General features: G+C 44.1%; 1 protein-coding gene across 1 annotated transcript in view; it reads left to right on the plus strand.

The window, feature by feature from the left end:
* The window catches only part of LOC147451076 (plant viral-response family protein), a 65818-nt gene extending 46676 nt beyond the window's left edge, over positions 1–19142 (plus strand). The window contains exon 2 of the mRNA XM_086520025.1: positions 18580–19142. Coding sequence (XP_086376151.1) covers positions 18580–19090 — 511 coding nt within the window. The 3' untranslated portion in view covers positions 19091–19142. The remainder of the gene's footprint in view (positions 1–18579) is intronic.
* Positions 19143–19361: the final 219 nt, after the last annotated feature.

Genomic DNA, 19361 nt, shown 5'->3' on the forward strand with positions numbered 1-19361 from the left:
ACCTACCAATGGACAGGGGAAGCTAGCGAAGCTACCCACATGTCCGAGGGTACAAGGAAAGAAAGGAAAAGGGAATCACCTGGTAGATCAAAGAATTCTCCAGACCCAGGATAAGATTTTTGAAGCAGATCAATATACGAGAGATTTGGACACTGCTTTTCCAAGGTTCGCGAGGCTCTTGAGAAGTGTCAAGCATTGCATAAGAAGGCAACTGATAGACATCGACGCGACTATAGTTGAAGGAGGATGATTGGTTGCTCTTACGGTTTGAGAAGGCACGCCTTAGGAAACGTAAGGGAAAGGAGCAACTTTTTCCAAAGCTAAGAATGCGGTACTATCGCCCTTTCCAGATTCAAGAAAAGATAAACGATGTATCCTTCAGACTGAAGTTGCCAGATACTTAAAAGATTCACAATGCTTTTCATGTGAATCTCTTGAAACCTTTCAAGGGTGAGGTGCCAATAGATAGGGAGCCTAAGGAGCAACTTGAAGTAGAAGAGAGCGAGGAGATTCTCGTTTTAGAACAGAACTGGCTCACAAGGAAAGGAAAGAGAGAGGTAAAGTGAACGGTAGTTCTTATCCGACATTGTTTGCGAAGTGGATGGAGGAGAAGGACCTAGCAGATACTCCTCAGATACTAGAACTTTACCCTGAGGCTTTCGGTCTAGCTTCGTCTATTCCAAGAGATCCCGTGGATCAGCAAGGTTGAATCTGGTGCAGACGAGACTGTACAAGAGGGGAGTCATCCGTTCCTTTGTCACGGGTTACACAAAAGGAATTAAGTCACTGATCTTCCTTTGGATTTTAGGGATTTTGATGGGCTGACAGTATTCTGCTATATGACTTTGTGAAAGAAGCACTTCGACATGGGAATTCCCGAAATGAATCTGATTTTTGTGTGCTCACTCGTGTGATTGTTTTTGAGTGCAGGATTCAAAGACGAAATGATTGCAGCATTTTGGTCTTGAGATTGATGGACATTATCGCAATAAGGGTTAGTTAGTCCGACATCAATGAGGTCCGATGTGGATCTAGATGCGATTGCTAAACTCGTTGCCGACCTTAATGTGATGTTAACCTCGATCTCTCTCTATGGCTTGACATCTTCATGGCAACAAAAGTCTTCAAATCCAAGACCTCTTTTAATTACCTGGATGGTAAGGAAGGTAATTCTGCTCTGATACCAATGCAACTCGCCCTTGACACACCACATGCTTATTATTGCCAATTAATACTTTGCATAAAAGATACATATTAATCTCCCATTAGAGCTTGAGAGAGAGGGACATATGTGTAGAGATATGGATAACTTGAAAGACTGAGAGAGACAAATTAAAGAGATAGAGAGAGAAGATTGAGAGTGACACGGCCTTTACCCGAAACGGCCGGGCCCCTTCACAAGAATATGTTTGTTCCTCTTGAAGTACAAGTATATGGGCTGAGAATTCAGCATGGAATCACCGTCAAACAAGTAAAAAGAACAATCATGTTGGTTTCTCCTCGTTTGCGTGTGTTGCCCTTATAAGGACATACAACAGTTGGAGAAGCGCACTCATCTGTGTGCCACCCCAAAGGATCACACAATTGGTTGTCTTTCTCTCGCACGTGGAATGTGCGAGTGATGTCTTTCGATGAAGAAAAATTCAGCAATGGCTTCCTCATGCAATCACTTAGGCAGCACCTCCTCCAATGTCTTCCTTCCTCACATAAGCTTGAATGGGAGAGAGAGGTAGCATGGCTGTCGATCACAAAGCCTGGTGCAGAACATATATGAGGAGGAAAATGTCGGGATAAAGGGTTGTCCTCGTGCTATAGAACAGTTATGCAGAGGAGAAGGTTTGGTTACACTATATAAGATGTGTTGCCAAATTTCCGAAAAGAAGTGCATGTCTATTTGATATATGGATACAATGATCGGAATTGAGCATGCACCAGTGAGGAAAACATGTGGCTAAACTAAACTTAAGGAAGCATTGACAAACTCAAAAAATACAGAAAGCATCAACAGACTAAATAAATAAAATGTACTACCGACATGGTAATTGTATACGGGTGTCGTCCAATTGTGCAAGTTGGAGGACAATGTTTGAATCAAGCTACATAAAAGCAATGTGAATAGTTAAACATTTCATCGTACAGTTAGACGCAAAGTGAAAATGCTAAATATACAGTAGACGTCATGGAGAAGTGCTATTTGGCTCTATGGTCTTTCCAAAAATTATAAGAAACGGAAGTTGTGCCTTGCCCCGTAGGATTTATGTGTTGGGCCAAGCAAATGCATAGGCATGGGGAATTGGATGCAAATAACGGACGTTGCAGTGTTGTCGAGTTGGAGTCGTGGTTGTGTAGTCGAAACGTCCACTATTATGAATATATGTCCTTTTGGCCACACACAAAGCACGAGTTAACACAAATACAAAAGATGCACGATATAGATTAAACTTTAAGAGAAGCAGATTCAACTTTATGTTCTACGTTATATGTCACGGGGACGTGGTAGCTGTTAACTATGTCACGAGGACGTGGCAACTGCTAACTTTAGTTGTTGGTTTCTTTTTTGTTTTATTTTTGAGACCCTCTTTTTGAAGTAGCGAACAGTCGGACATTGTACGGCCAATGTTTTCGGTAGTTTCACCCGCAGACGGGAAGTGGTCGGCACTGGAATTCGTATAGTAAGAGGATGTCTAGGCTCAAAGCAAGATCATATAGGTCCCCCCGTCGCACTTAGCAAGTTGGTGGATACTAGGAAGTGAACTCAATAAAGGCCTAAAGTCAATGTGTTACTACCAACAGAAAGTATTCGACAGTTGGGCCACATTGCACTTTTGGATGCGGTCCCAATGAGGATAGATGGTTAGATGACCAGTGGGAGCCCAACGAAATCATTTCCTAAAATTTAGGGAACTGCTATTTTGGGCCATGAAATGTGTTTGCGTCATTACCTCCGGTATGACTAGGGGAACATTTTACCACTCTGCCGCGAAGTCAACTGAGCAACCAGTCGGGAGATTTTTAAGCGGCAAACCCGAAACGGGAAAATGCTTGTAAATGCCTTAGTGGCACATTTTTGTGCACTTGCCTCATGGATCAAGAAGTGGCGCTGAATTTATAGCTTGGAGGCTCATTTTTTAGTTTCCTGCACACAGGTTAAGAGCATGGAGTGTTTCCTTTCCCTCTATGTACAGTGTGGTGCCAGGAGTGATGCCCTGCACGCTACACATTACTCTCTCTCTCCCTTACGTGCAGTTATGTGATGCCCCACAAGAGGGATTTTCATTTGATTGATGTACAGTTGTGTGGGTTCATGCGCGATTGCCGAGGCAAGAGCCTCTTGCACAGGTACTGGGTTAGCTAGTGGCTAATCCCTTGCAGGTACATGTGAATTCGGAGAGGTTTCACGTGAGAAATCTTGTCCGATTCAAAGGGCAAGTAGCCCTACAGGTGCGGGAGCTCGAGGTCTTGCTACACATGCGACCGACACGCGAAACGGAGCCCAAAACAGGGAATTACAGCCTGCTGTGTATTTTTTCAGGTTTAGGGTTTCGGCCCTAAACGGTCCCTAATACCCCCAGGAGGTTCGGGGACACGATGGAACCGCTGTAGAGGTGATCTGGCGCATTTTCGGGGCAGAAAACAGAGAATTCAGCGTGCTGCAGATTCTCGCCAGGTTTTGCAAAGTGTCCGTATGCGTCGGGAAAGTCATCTATTGCGTGGGGATACTGACTGTGAAGTGTCTTAGTACAGTTATGTTGCCGAAATCGGGCTAGAACAGGTGTTTCTCAGCTTGGATTATGCTGGGCAGCTCGTAGGAGATCACAGGTTTTATTCCCTCTGTTAAAGAATAAAGAAATACCGAAAGGGGCGCCAATTTTGGGGCCTACAGGTTGTCAGCATCTACTCGAGGCATTCTAGCTTCCGAGCCGTGTGTGTGTTCAAGTGTTAATTCCCGTCACAGGTTTCCTTCGCACGTTCTCTCTGTGTGTGTTAAAAGTAAAGAATTTCGGGTGAAAGCCAACGCCTACCACCCCACGAGCCGGTTTCAAGGTTTCATTTGCCGGGACATGAATCACTTTTTCCTCAAGAAGCGAGCCTCAGTTGTTTTGGGTAAAGACAGAGTGCAGGAACGCGGGATTACACTATGGCCGACAAAGGGAAGGGCATTATGGAAGAGGGTTCCTCTTCAAAGGACAGGCATGAGATCCTATGGTTTTTGAGATTGGCGAGAGCTCACGGTCACGTCAGTATGTACCTCCTGTCAATGTGAATGTCCCTCCAGTAGTACAGGGCTTTATGACTGGGCAACTTGAGGATGATGCATTCAAGACTCAGCTAGTTGCCGCGGTGAATGTGTTTTCGCAGCTGGTGCAGAATCCAAGGTTTATGGAGTTCTTGCAAGTGCCACCAGTGCAACAGCAAAATAGCCAACCTACGCCGCGTACGGAGCTTGTTGAGGCACAAGCCCAGGTACTTCATGCGGCTCAGGAGGATAGGGAACACTCGCATGTTGCGGAGTCAGGGGGCTCCAAAACAGGTTCCTCCTGTGCTTGAAGAGGTGGCTAGAGCGCCTATTCCACAGGTTATGCCAGTTCAGCCCGCCACCTTTCAGAGCGAGCATGCTGTCTTGAATGGACAGGGAACTGTATACCAAGCGATGCACCCATTTTTTCCACCACCCACAGTACATCCTGGGTATTTCGGGGGTGGATCAGTGTTCCAAAGTATGGCTGCTTATGCGCTTAGAAGTCAGCCATACATGCCAAGAACAGTGTTTGGGGCTATGCAAGGCATGATGCCAAACCCCATGTATGGTAGTATCGGCATGCAGCAAGGTTTTCAGAGCAACCACGGCCAGTTTGGGGTGCCATAGGGTCATTTTGGCATGGCTGGTTTTTTTGGACAGCAGCCAGATGTTGCACCTCTGACACAAAATGTGAATGGCCAAGATGTGCCGATCATGCCTACTACAGTGCCCATGTTGCAGACCATTCCTTATGACAACTTGGGGGCACTGGAGAAACCAAAAGCTTACAAAGAAGGTGGTGCAGCTGTAAAGTTCAGTACCTTCAGTGGTTTCGAGGATAAGACAAAGGCTATCACTTTCCTCCAGCAGTTTGATATAGCTTATGCAGGAGGGAATTTTACAGAGGCCTCGAAAGTTAGGAAAGCTGCCACTTTCTTAAAGGACAATGCGTTTACTTGGTGGACGACATTGTTAATGCAAGGAGAGGCATCCGCCACTTGGGTTTACTTCAAGCAAATGTTTGCATTTGCTTGGCTATCAAATGAATTTGAAGCCGACGTCATGACAGATTGGCGCCAGCTTACTTCAGCTTCATGCAAGAGCTTGGTGGAGTACAATAGAAGGTTTTGTAAAGCGTTACTCTCAGTGACCTCCTACAGATTTGTGCCATTGAGAGAGCAGATAGAGAAGTACTATTGTGGGCTGCCTAAAGGGCTTAGCGATTACTGTACCAAGAACAGAGTGGCTACCCTCACTCAGTTAATGGAAGTTGCGAACACTGGTCTTGCCTTGTTGAAAGGAGAGGACAGTGGATTTCCGAGCAACAACAAAGGAGGGCAACAAAAGAAAAATTCAGCGAAGAAGCCCTTTGTGAAAACGGCTCCTGATGCATCACATGGGTCAGAAAAGGCCACCAAAGACAAGGATTCAGCCGGGACTTCTGGAGCGCATGCAAAGAAACAGAAAAGGAAGCCTTTTGTGCGCAAGTCCCTCTAGGAAAAGAAGGTCCTAATGGCTGAAAACAAATGCTTTATATGCGAGCAGCCTGGTCACTTTGCTACCAATTGTCCACAAAGGAAAAGACCAGCTGACTCAGAGGATAAAGAAGACCAAAAAGGCAAGAAGCCTAAACCCACGGCAGGTTTAGTGCCAGACATGGTGGGTGACAGGCCCATCACAGATGCCAGTGAGTTATGCAGGGCATGGGGTAAAGTTAGGGATCAGACGGCACTCATCTTCTTTGATCCAGGTGCCAAAGCCAATTTTATCTCACCAGAGTTAGCTATGAAGCTGGGCATCAGAGCTGAAGAGATGGGGTACACAGCAGAGGCATGTTTGGCATGTCCTAGCCACTCAGAGTGTGTTACTCCCATCATTGGAAAGCTGCGTCTGCATATTCAGTCGGATGTGGACATAGAAGAGTTCTACATCATGCTGTTGGAAGGATGTGACGCCTTGTTGGGGATCCCGTGGATGTTGCGAGTGCATGGAGTCTTGGATGCCTACAACAAAAAGATCACTGTACAGCATAGGGGCAAAACTCACATCTTGGATGTAAAGCTTAAAGGAGAGTGAGTCCCTATTGTATCTACTTCTGCTATCACTTCTGTAATAAAGAATCATCTTTCTGTGTACTTGTTTTTTGCACATGATGTCCAGATAGTGATCAATCAAATTTGTTTGTGTTAGATAAAGAAAGGTCAGTATTTTTGCAAAAGTTTAGTGACTGTTTTTTCCGATTCATTACCGTGGCAATTACCACTAGAGAGACCTGAGGACCATCGGACAGATTTGGTGCCAGGGTGTAGCCAGGTTGAGATGATGGGCCAGGTTGAGGAGTTATTTGAGAAGGGGTTGATTCAGCCTAGTTCTTCACCCTTTTGCTCCCCAGTGCTCCTAGTGCAGAAGAAGGATGGCTCATGGCGCATGTGTATTGATTACCGTGCGTTGAATAAGAATACCATCAAGAATAGGTTTCCTATTTCTAGAATTGATGATATTCTCGATCGTTTAGAGGGTGTTGCAATTTTCAGCAGGATAGACCTTAAGAGTGGGTACCATCAGATTCGTATAAGGCCAGAGGATGTGCACAAGACTACGTTTAGAACGACATTTGGTCTTTATGAGTTTCTAGTGATGCCGTTTGGGCTAACAAATGCTCGTGCCACGTTCAACAGAATGATGGACCGGATTTTCCGCTCGCATCAGCAGTTTGTTGGGATGTTCTTCGATGACATGATAGTGTTTTCGAAGAATGAAGAGGAGCATAGGCGTCACTTGACCATTGTGTTCGAAGAGTTGTGCAAATCACAGGCTACTTGTCAATCCTAAGAAAAGTGAATTCTTCCTGGAAGAGATCCACTTTCTTGGCCACATAATCTCAAAGGATGGTGTCAGAATGGATCCCACAAAGATCAAAGCTATTAAGACATGGCCAGACTTGAAGACTGTGCACTATGTCAGAAGCTTCTTGGGATTGTGTTCCTACTATAGAAGGTTTATTAGAAATTTTGCAAAGATAGCATTGCCTCTTCACGCTTTGCAAAAAAAAGAGGTCACTTTCAGATGGACCCAAAAAGAGATTTCAGCTTTTAGTCTCTTAAAGGAAAAGTTGACTTCAGATCGAGCAATTGTTTTGCCAGATCTCAGGAAGTCACTTATGGTCCAGTGTGACGCGTGTGGCAGTAGCATCGGAGCAGTGCTAATGCAAGATGGACGGGTAGTAGCTTATGAAAGCTGAATTTTGCAAGGGCCAGAGAGGACTGTGCAAGTCTATGAGAAAGAGCTCTTGGCCGTGATTCATGCGCTTTCTAGCTGGAAGCACTATCTCTTAGGTGCTGATTTTGTTGTCCAAACAGACCATCAAACGTTGCGATACTTCTCGACCCAGTCAAAGTTATCAGAAAAGCATATGCGATGGGCAAACATTCTTTCCATGTTCCACTTCCAAATTATGCATGTGGAAGGCAAGAAGAATGTTGTGGCTGGTGCGTTATCAAGGAAGCCACAAATTTCAGGTGTGTCGATTCCTTATCATCATGAGCTAGATGACATGAAGGAACAGTATACTGCTGATGAAGATTTTGCAAGGATCTTTGAACAGCTACAAGACGGGCATTATCACGAGCACTACCTCCTCAGAGATGGTTTTATGATGATGCATGGCAGACTTTGTGTCACTAGGCCACTACGACATAAGATCATGGAAGAGAGTCATGTCCCACCATATGCAGGGCATCGTGGCATTGATGCGACAGTTAAAGCGGTAGAGACATTCTTCTATTGGCCTACCTTGAGGAGAGATATGGATACCTTTGTGCGAGCATGCATAATTTGCCAAAAGGTCAAGTTTGACAGGCAAAAGGCACTAGGTTGTTACAACCACTGCCGATTCCGGATAAGCCATGGGAAAGCATTGCTATGGACTTTATCTTTGATCTTCCAAGAACGCCAATAGGGAATGTGTCACGAGGACGTGGCAGTTATTAACCATGTCACAAAGATGTGGCAACTGCTAACCTTGGTTGTTGGTTTCTTTCCAATGGGGTTTATTTTATTTGTTTTCAGACCCTCTTTTTGAAGTAGCAGACGGTCGGACATTGTATGGCCAATGTGAACGGTAGTTTCACCCGTAGACGGGATGTGGTCGGCACTGGAATTCGTATGGTAAGAGGATGTCTAGGCTCAGAGCAAGATCAATTAGGTCCCCTCGTCGCACTTAACAAGTTGGTGGATACTAGGAAGTGAACTCAATTAAGGCGTAAAGTCAAGGTGGGACTACCAACAAAAAGTATCCGACAGTTGGGCCACATTGCACTTTTGGATGCAGTCCCAATGAGGATAGATGGTCAGAAGACCAGTGGGAGCCCAACGGAAGCATCTCCTAAAATTTAGGGAACTGCTATTTTGGACAGTGAAATGTGTTCGCGTCATTACCTCCGGTATGACTAGGGGAACCCGAAACGGGAAAATGCTTGTAAATGCGCCAAGTGGCAAATTCTCATGCACTTGCCTCTTCCAGAAAAATGGGTGCTGAAATTTAAGCTGGGAGGAGCTCCATTATGCATTTTGTCACAGGTTAAGAGCTATGGAGTGCTTCCTTTACCTCTCATGTACAGTGTGGTGCTAGGAGTGATGCCCTGCACACTACACACTGCTCTCTCTCTCCCCTACGTGCAGTTATGTGATGCCCCACAAGAGGGCTCCTCATTTGACTGATGTACAGCTGTGTGGGTTCATGCTTTTGTGCTGAGGCAAGAGCCTCCTTGAGCAGGAACAGGGGTAGCTAGCTGCTACTCCAAAGCAGGCACTGGTGAGGGTCATAACCTCACCATACAGGTGCAAAATCAGGGCTGTGTATGTGCTGTAATTTTACTGTTTTTCAGCCATACGTACACCAGGACCATTGGGAATCGTGCCCCACTGGCAGAGGACAGTTAGGGGACTGTTTGGGGCTGAAAACAGGGCAAAAACCAGTAAATACAGCATGCTGAATTTACTGTTTTTGGGCAGGAATCAGAGGGTATACGTGAGTGCAAGTGAGTTCTAGCAAGGGAATTGGTTTCGCACAAGTTTTGGGGCTTGTTATGTTGCCGAAATTTGGCCAAATCAAATGGTATCTAGGTGGATACACGTGAAGGATTCCCAAGACCTTACCTTGTAATTTACCCTCCTAAAGAATAAAGAAATACCGAAAGGGGCGCCAATTTTGGGGCCTACAGGTTGTCGGTGTGTGCTCGGAGCATTCTAGCTTCCGAGCCGTGTGTGTGATTAAGTGTTAATTCCCGCTACAGGTCTCCTTTGCGAAGTGCTCTGTGTGTGTGTCTAAAGTAAAGAATTTCGGGTGAAAGCCAAGGCCTACCGCCCTACGGGCCGGTTTCAGAATGATGGTATATGGACCATTATCCGTAGGTTCAGCAAGCAGGCCCATTTTATCCCTGTTAGGAAGAAGATAAAATCTGATCAGATGGCACACTTGTTCATGTACAATGTGTTTAAGTACCATGGTATGCCACAGTCGATTATCAGTGATCGTGATCCTCTCATGACCAGTTTGTTCTGGAGAGGATTGTTTGAGAACATGGGCACTACGCTCAAGTTCTCGTCTTCGTTTCATCCACAAACTGATGGACAGTCAGAAGAGGCTAATTCTACTGTCTTAGATCTGCTGAAATGCTATGTGTGAGATAAGAAGGGCAAGTGGGAACAATATTTGCGTATGCTTGAGTATGCGTACAAGAATATGGTGCATTCGTCTACTGGCAAAGCACCTTTTTAGATTGTTGAAGGCGGCAAAAAGGTTCCTCCCATTTTGCATACAAAGGACATGATCTTTGAGGCAGATCGATATGTTGAGAACATGGATGAGATGTACAAGAAAATTAAAGTTGCCTTGGAGAAGACTCAGACAAAGCAGAAAAAGGTTGTTGATTGTCACCGTCGTGAATTGTTGTTATCACCTAGTGATTGGGTTCTGTTAAGGTTAAAGAATATGAAGGGCAAGGAACAGTTGTTTCCTAAGCTCAGCATGCGTTACTATGGGCCTTTTCAAGTGCTTGACAAGATCAGCGATGTGGCTTACAGACTAAAATTGCCTAATGCATGGAAGATTCATAATGCGTTTCACGTGAGTCTTCTAAGACCCTTCGTGGGTGATGTGCTAGAAGATATGCCAGATGAGGATCAGCCCGAAGTTGAAGAACTTGATGAGATCCTGGTACCTAAGCAAGTTTTGGCACATAAGGACATACGCTATTTGGTGAAGTTCAAGAACTATCCGCCTATGGATGCAAAGTGGATGGAAGAGCATGAACTGTGAGAGTCACCAAATGTATTGCAGCTTTACCTTGAAGCCTTTGGGTTACAGCCTACTTATGCCCCAACCCAACGTGTGCAAAGGAGGGGTAATGATGGAGCTAGTACATCAAATGTACATATGAATTCAATGTAATAGATGGAAATGACAAAAGTATGAAGGTCTCATTAAGTCATTTGTATCTATGTGTTACGACCTTTCATGCGATGATAAAAGAGTGTTAATAGCACAAGATCATCAGTGGCGTATATTTATGGTATGCAATCGAGGACGTTTGCGATTTCAAGAGGGGGGTATGTCACGGGGATGTGGAAGCTGTTAACTATGTCATGAGGACCTGGCAACTGCTAACTTTAGTTGTTGGTTTCTTTTTTGTTTTATTTTTGAGACCCTCTTTTTGAAGTAGCAAACGGTCGGACATTGTATGGCCAATGTTTTCGGTAGTTTCACCCGCAGACGGGAAGTGGTCGGCACTGGAATTCGTATAGTAAGAGGATGTCTAGGCTCAGAGCAAGATCATATAGGTCCTCCCGTCGCACTTAGCAAGTTGGTGGATACTAGGAAGTGAACTCAATAAAGGCCTAAAGTCAAGGTGTGACTACCAACGGAAAGTATCCGAGTGGGCCACATTGCACTTTTGGATGCGGTCCCAATGAAGATAGATGGTTAGATGACCAGTGGGAGCCCAACGAAATCATTTCCTAAAATTTAGGGGACTGCTATTTTGGGCCGTGAAATGTGTTCGTGTCATTACCTCCGGTATGACTAGGGGAACATTTTACCACTCTGCCACGAAGTCAACTGAGCAACCAGTCGGGAGATTTTTAAGCGGCAAACCCGAAACGGGAAAATGCTTGTAAATGCGCCAAGTGGCACATTTATGTGCACTTGCCTCATGCATCAAGAAGTGGCGCTGAATTTATAGCTGGGAGGCTCATTTTTTAGTTTCCTGCCACAGGTTAAGAGCTATGAAGTGCTTCCTTTCCCTCTATGTACAGTGTGGTGCCAGGAGTGATGCCCTGCACTGTACACACTGCTCTCTCTCTCCCTTACGTGCAGTTATGTGATGCCCCACAAGAGGGCTTTTCATTTGACTGATGTACAGTTGTGTGGGTTCATGCGCGATTGCCGAGGCAAGAGCCTCTTGCACAGGTACTGGGTTAGCTAGTGGCTAATCCCCCGCAGGTACAGGTGAATTCGGAGAGGTTTCACGTGAGAAATCTTGTCCGATTCAAAGGACAAGTAGCCCTACAGGTGCGGGAGCTCGAGGTCTTGCTACAGATGCGACCGGCACGCGAAACGGAGCCCAAAACAGGGAATTACAGCCTGCCGTATATTTTTGCAGGTTTAGGGTTTCGGCCCTTAACAGTCCCTAATACCCCCAGGAGGTTCGGGGACGTGAGGGGACCGCTGTAGAGGTGATCTGGCGCATTTTCGGGGCATAAAACAGAGAATTCAGCGTGCTGTAGATTCTCGCCAAGTTTTGCAAAGTGTCCGTATGTGTCGGGAAAGTCGTCTATTGCGTGGGGATACTAACTGTGAAGCGTCCTAGTACAGATATGCTACAGAATTCGGGCCAGAACAATTGTTTCTCAGCCTGGATTGTGCGGGGCAGCTCGTAGGAGATCACAGGTTTTATTCCCTCTGTTAAAGAATAAAGAAATATCGAAAGGGGCTCCGAGCCGTGTGTGTGTGTGTTCAAGTGTTAATTCCCGTCACAGGTTTCCTTCGCACGTTCTCTCTATGTGTGTTTAAAGTAAAGAATTTTGGGTGAAAGCCAACGCCTACCGCCCCACAGGCCGGTTTCATTACAGATGGTGTAGGGTTTATTGTAGTAATGAGTTCTCAGTTCATAAGCTCCGACGCAATCACTACAATAGAATTGCTTAATCCGTAGGCAAGAAATAGATTTAAGTTGAAGAGAAGCAGAGGTAACTTTATGTTCTACGTCATAGACAGTCTAGGGTTTATTATAGTGACAACTTCTGAGCTCATAAGCTTTGGCGCAATCACTACAGTAGAATCACTCAATCAGTAGGCTATGGTGTCACAAATTGATGACGTGGCAGCCTTTGCTGACGCGGACAGAGCTATACGGAATCCGCAGTTCACGTTGACTGGTTGACGTGGCAGTAGCTCGGAACTCCGTGATTTGCGCTGACTTGTTGACGTGGCAGAATGTACAGACTTTCGCGCTTTATGTTGGTTGCTGACGTGGCCTGGCTGTACGGGTTTCCGCAATTGGCGTTGCTACTTTTTACTGGCAATTTTGGAAGCAGTTGCTTTTGGGACTCAATTGCTTTTGGGGCTCTACTTCTAGCAATCTTTATAAGTGACCCAAGGGACTCACTTCTCAGAGCATCTGGAGGCAGAGTCTGAGAGCGAGCACCCACGAGAAGTTGTACTTTGCTCACAAATTAATATAAAGGAAATACCGAAAGGGGCGCCAATCTTTGGGGCCAATCTCTCTTGGCACGGAACTACGTTGGGCCGTGTCGACTCTCTTAAATTGTGAATTGTTTTTAAGGAATCTTTGTTGTGTGGCTAGAGAATCTAGACTTGGGGTGTCCAAGTTTGTTACAGTGGTATCAGAGCACGACCGATTTCTCTTCTACCGAGAAATCCAATCCCTTTTCTCGCGACATTTATGGATTTCGAAAAGAATCAATTGACCCCTTCTGCAACCGCGGAGGCGGGAGGAGGCAATATGGCAAATTAAAGCGACTTAGCAAAAGATGAGTATGGACCACCTCGGCCTACACAGTATGAACTTTTGGAGATGCAACGTCGACAACAGGTTGACGAGTGCACAGAGCAGATGCTTCAGTTTGCTAAAGATCCCTAGTTCGCAAAATTTTTGACACAAAAGTCCATAGGTGAAGTGCATACTCAATACAGAAAGCCACCGAACCACCAATCAAACCAGCAATCAAGAAACTTCCTACTCCGAGGATGTTTACTGAAGAAGACTTCAAGAGGTGGTTCAGACCCAGATCGGTCAACTTTTGGACACGAAGAAACAATGGAAGAAGCAATTGAAGAAGCGCAAGAAGGGGATTGACTACCCCGGTTACTTGGGCCGTCAATTTTCGTTTGCATTTGCAAGAAAGCAGAAGAAGCACGTGCGATTTGAAGGACTACCCAGTTCTTCTAGCTCTTCCGACTCGAGTGAGGAGGAGAAAGGGCAAGAAGCGAAGCAAAAAGCAAAGCTTTGGAAAGAACAAGAAAAAGGGAAAGAAGATCAAATTCCAACGAGTTTCTGATAGTTCTACGGAGGAGTCATGATCTGACAGTTCGGACTTCGACGATCAAATGTTTTTATGCGAAGAAGAAGCATTCTTACAGAGCCAACCAATACGATTTCCTCGAAGATAAGAGCAAGAAGGCAAAGGAATTTAAAGAGGGCGGACAGTCCATAAAATTTGAATCCTTTTGTGGATTCCGAGATGCTCCGAGGGCTTTGGCCTTCATTCAGTAGTTTGACATAGCCTTCTCTGGAGGGCATTACTCAAAGCACTCCAAGATCAGGAGGGCTCCGAACATGGTGGTCCACTCTTCTTCTGAGAAAAGAAGCCCCGGTCAAGTGGTTGAAGTTCAAACAGCTCTCTCAAGAGTACGAAAGAGATGTAAGAACCGCTTGGAACCATCTTCGGATGACCAAGGGAGATTCTTTGGACGCATATTGGGAGAGGTTTTGGGATTCTTTACTGACCTACCTCTTCGTTTAAGAAGGTTACTTTCAAGGAACAGGTTGAGCGGTTTTGCTGCGGACTCCCTACAGAGATCCGAGATTAATGCCTTGAACAAAAGTCTGAGTCTATACAACAACCAATGGGACATGTGAAATGAGGATTCTCGATACATTCAAGGAATTTGACTTACCCCATTGACAAAATTTTGACTCAAAGGACCAGACAAACCTCGAACAATGAAAATAGAAAGAAAAAGAATCCCTAGGAAAAGAAATATACACAACCCCGATTGACTCTTAGAGAGAGGGATAACTATCTCAAAGAGGGGAAGTGTTTTGGTTGCGGGGAACAAGGGCATATCTCTGCAAAGTGTCCCAAAAAGGCAGAACAAGGACATACTGAGGACAGGCCAAAGAGTTCTAGAGCAGCGGAGGAACGTGGCAGAAAAGGCAAGATGAAAGCAGGACTGGTACCAAATTGCATGGGAACTGACCCAAGCTAGTTGGACGAAAGTACAGAACTTTGCCACGCTTGGGGCAAAGTGAATGATCAGGAAGCCCTTATCTTTTTTGATGGAGGAGCCAAGGCCAACTTCATTTCACCTGAATTGGCGGCGTGGCTCGAGATTACGCCCGACAGGATGGGGCCACCGACAGAGGCAGTTCTAGCAAGCAATGGGACATGTATGCTGAGAAGGTAATGTGAGGAAACCTTTCTTGCAATAATCTCCTAGCTGCCGGGTTTGTTGGTTCACCATCAGCTACAACCTGGATACCTTTGTCTGCTCTTATAGCCAAGATTGCATCCACTCTTGAGCAAGTTGCTCGGCATGCTTACTTGAATCAAAGGCATCATGAGCAGACACGAAGCAAGTGTGCCCTCGAGAGTAAGCAATGACTCCATGGATTGATTCGTCTTTAGTAACACGGGAAACTACATTTCTACCCCATGAGGACCTCACAACCTGAGCTGTAGTTGCAACTGTGTCTACCTTTTCCCTTCCCGCAATGGATCGGACAAAAAACACAGAGATAACTACAATTTGCAAAACTTTGCTACACTTTATTACTTCAAAACAACTTTGGTGTCTCTTTCGGTATTTCTTTATTATTGCTTCGTAAAAATACAACTCCCCGGGGGTCTATCTCTTCGAGACTCTGCGCTAGATGCCCCAAAAGAGTGGCCCTCGGGACACTTATAAACACTACAAGGGATGCCCAAAAGCAAAGCCCCAAAAGCATTTGATCCAAAAGCTTCCGTTCTAAAAAGCAACTGCTCCCAAAAGCTTTTGGAACAATCGGGCTCTGTAAGTTGGTAGATCTTCTTCTTCTTCTACTAGGGTTTATACCCCTCGACTGGGATCTGCAAAACTCAATCAAGTTAGCTCAAAATCTGAGGGTCGTTTTGAGGGTCAATCCCAAGGGTCGTTTTGTGAATCGATCAGCGTTTCTCATTCCATAACGATGCAACACAGATGATTACAAATGCAACTCAATCAAGTTAGCTCAAAATCCGGGGGTCATTTTGAGGGTCAATCCCAAGGGTCGTTCTGTGAATCAATCAGCGTTTCTCATTTCATCACGATGCAACACAGATGATTACAGATGCAAGTAGAGGACATAAAAGAGGAAAGAAAATGTGTGCAAAGCACAGAGGATGTTGGCTCTGACAAAGAGATTGGAGTTAGTGACTGGCCAAGCAAACGCAATGATCAGATGCATCTATGACCTCGACGCAGAAACGGGAACTTTAAAACCAATCACATGGTAAAAATATGTCAAGCGTGCGTAGCACTTAAAGTTAAGCACAAGGTAAAGGGGTTAAGGATGGGGCTAGGTTAAGGGTTGAGAGTGGAACCAAACATGTTTCGCTTCGTGAGGAGCTCATCAGTGGTAGGAAGTAATAGTAGGATTTAAAAAATCGATCGTGTGGCTAGTATCATAGCGAAAAAGGACATTGGATCATGCTTGGGTGTTGATCGCACACCCAAGAACATCATAATAATAATTAGGAAAAATTACCAAAAGACCACTCTAATTTGTGAAAATTCCTAAAATACCCCTCAAATTTCAAAAATTCCCAAAATACCCTTGTGTTTGTTTTGGGTGGATTGCTCTAGATTTTTTTGGAGTTTATTCCTTTTGATAATTGAGATCTATTTTTGACTGCTTAACACATAATTTCTCATGAATTAGCTAGCAAAATAAGGTATTTTTCTTAAAAAATAATGAAGCAATTCATCATCAAAGCCTACATAATCAGCTCAAATTCTAGTTTTAACATCTTACAATGATAGACAATCAATCTTCTTATAAAAAGCTACAAAAAAAAAATTCTTTGGAGATATTTAGTCTCCTATCCAAGGGTATTTTGGGAATTTTGGGAATTTTTGACAAAATATGGAGGGTATTTTGGGAATTTTCACCAATTAGAGGATATTTTAGTAATTTTCCGTAATAATTATAATCATCATACTCCCAGTCAATATGGAAAGTATGTCACAGGTGTACACCATTCCAATGCATATACAAATGACATTGGATCTCATCAGAGATCAAGTTTTCAACTCATGTCTCTTTGGATGCGATCGTCGATCCAAAGCCTGTGGAGAGTGACAAAAGTGAACATCTTACTCATCATATGACAGACGTATGCCATCGGCCATACCATGTCAAATTCATAATCATCATTTATCGTTCCTCATCATCATACATTCATTCAAATTTCATAAAACAAAACAAAATTGCATGGTTCTTATCGTCGATTGAAAAATTATTGGATTCGTTCATAAAGTTGTCGTCGATCCCGATTCCCAAATGCTTTCAGATGCACGTTCCTCATTTTATTTTGAAAAGATTAACTTTACACATGCTGAATTTTTTTGCAAAAACCCTAATTTTTTTTAAAACCATCGGAATCAAAATCCGGTCATGTCAATGCGTAGGGCTCATCGAGAGAATCAATTTTGACCTTTTTGTTGCATATCCAAATTCTCAACCATTGAAGAGATTTTTAGAGGCATGTACAACACAAAAGAAAACATCAAAAAGCATGTTTTTAGAGCTTTTTAGGGCGAAAACGAACTATTGTTTCTTTTGTCTCATTTTTCTTTTTGATTCTTCTTCATCCAACTCCATAGCTTCCATTGAGCATGATTCTCCTTTGGATGCTTCTAGGTCAGTGATTTTCTGTCAGGAGGTTGTGACAACCACTAACCTCAGTTGTTGGTTTCTTTCCCTGGATTTTTGTTTAATTTTGGGACCCTCCTTTCGAAGTCACAAATGGCCGGACATTGTATGGCAGTTCTTCTTTCCCTGCTAGCAAGCATAAGGAATTGGGGCTTGAGCCTCAACAGGCTCTACTGCATGAGAAAGTTGCCTTCTTTGCCGTGACACTGGTGGAGCTTGCAGAATTCCATAGACCTTGGATTTTGCACCAACTAAGAAAACACATTCACAACAGCAACCAACTGAGTCCTGAACGCATCCTCGTCTAGTTGCCGAGTCATAAACCCTTGAACTTGTGGAGCATTCACATCAACAAAAGGTACAGACAGTGGTGGCGGCTGTGAATCTCGCCAACTTCGAACACTTGAGGGATAGCCTGTCTGTCCTGTGAAGAGGAACCCTCTTCCCTGATGTCATTCACTCTTATCATTCACAGTGTCATTCCAAGTTCCTGTGCTCTTGTGTTTTCGCTGAAAACCAACCAAGGCTCACTTCTTGAGAAAAAAGTGATTTTGTCATGGCGACGAAACCATGAAACCGGCATGTAGACTCGCTAAAGAGCAGTAAACTAAATTTAGCTTTCACCCAATCTTTACACTGATCAACTTTACAACACAAAGGAACTTCACGAAGAAACCTCTTGTACTGGCAAAAGCCCTTTCAAAGTTTTTGCAGTCTTTTGTTTTGGAGAGTAATTTTTGTATTGTTGTGCAGCGTGACTCTTCTTTTGTCATTTTTGAGCATATATGTTATTATAAAAGGTCCTTGCCTGCATTTATGTATTTGTCTGTTTTCTTTATTCCAAATGACTCTTGGCCATTTTTGTTATTTTGAGATGCTGGGATTTTACTTGTTTAATGTTACATTGTAAGCTGAGAAATCTTCGCATTAGACGTTTAGTCTAAACGCTAAGTATCATCGGACCAGTCTATGAACAATGGAAAAATTTGAATCTGGCTGCTTGCAAAATGATTCGAAGTTTTATTCGGGTGAAGCTGATTATTGTGCTCAAAAACCAGTTATTAGGAAGCTTACAGACACACAAAGTGATAGATGTCTTACCATAAAGACAGCAACAATCACAAATTTTGTGCTTTTTTGCAGGCTTATATCCCTACCCGATGGAGCTCTTTATGTTATTATTGCTATGGCCTTCACTGCGGAGTACCTTCTTTTCAATTTTCATTCAACCAGTCATGCAGGGCTTGAAGGTCGTTATCATGAATTGTTGGTTCTCTTAATTAGTCTCTGCATCTTGTTTGCATTGCTGAATGCGGCTTTCCCTGAGAGCTTTGTTTTAGACTTAGCAAGTGGAATCTTGGTCACATTGCAAGGCCTGTGGTTTTATCAGATTGCATTTACATTGTACGGTCCTTGGATGCCAGCTGGCTGCCATGAGCAGCCAGATGGGCCTTCATGCGAATCTCCTGATTTCGAGATGCGAGGACAGTCACTTGCTGAAGTACAGCTGAGTCTGATTGTTTCATGCCTTCTGGTTGTAGTGACTGCTTTTTATGGAGTTGCAGTCAAAATATGTGGTCACCCTCAAGATTTGGCCTTCTTTTCTTCCAACCACTACAAGAATCATCTGCAATCACAGGACACGTCTTTTTGAAGTTTGTTCACTTGCAAAGGAAGCAAAAAAATCGCAATTGTTTTGAGGCTTTTTTGTGTGGCTTATTGCATCCATGTCATATTTTTTTTTGCAGTTATTTGCGTTTTATTAAAAGTAGGCCGTGTTTGGGGGGTCCAGCATCCACAGTGCAAGCACACACACAATGTATGTGTATATATATTTATATAGATGCATGCACGCATGCACACGCACATGCACCCACACACATACTCTACCCATCAAGGGAGCTGGGTGAGATTGTGTTTCCATC

Source organism: Adiantum capillus-veneris, chromosome 9 (genome assembly GCF_014529385.1).
Source record: "Adiantum capillus-veneris isolate H3 chromosome 9, ASM1452938v2, whole genome shotgun sequence".
Taxonomy (NCBI): domain Eukaryota; kingdom Viridiplantae; phylum Streptophyta; class Polypodiopsida; order Polypodiales; family Pteridaceae; genus Adiantum; species Adiantum capillus-veneris.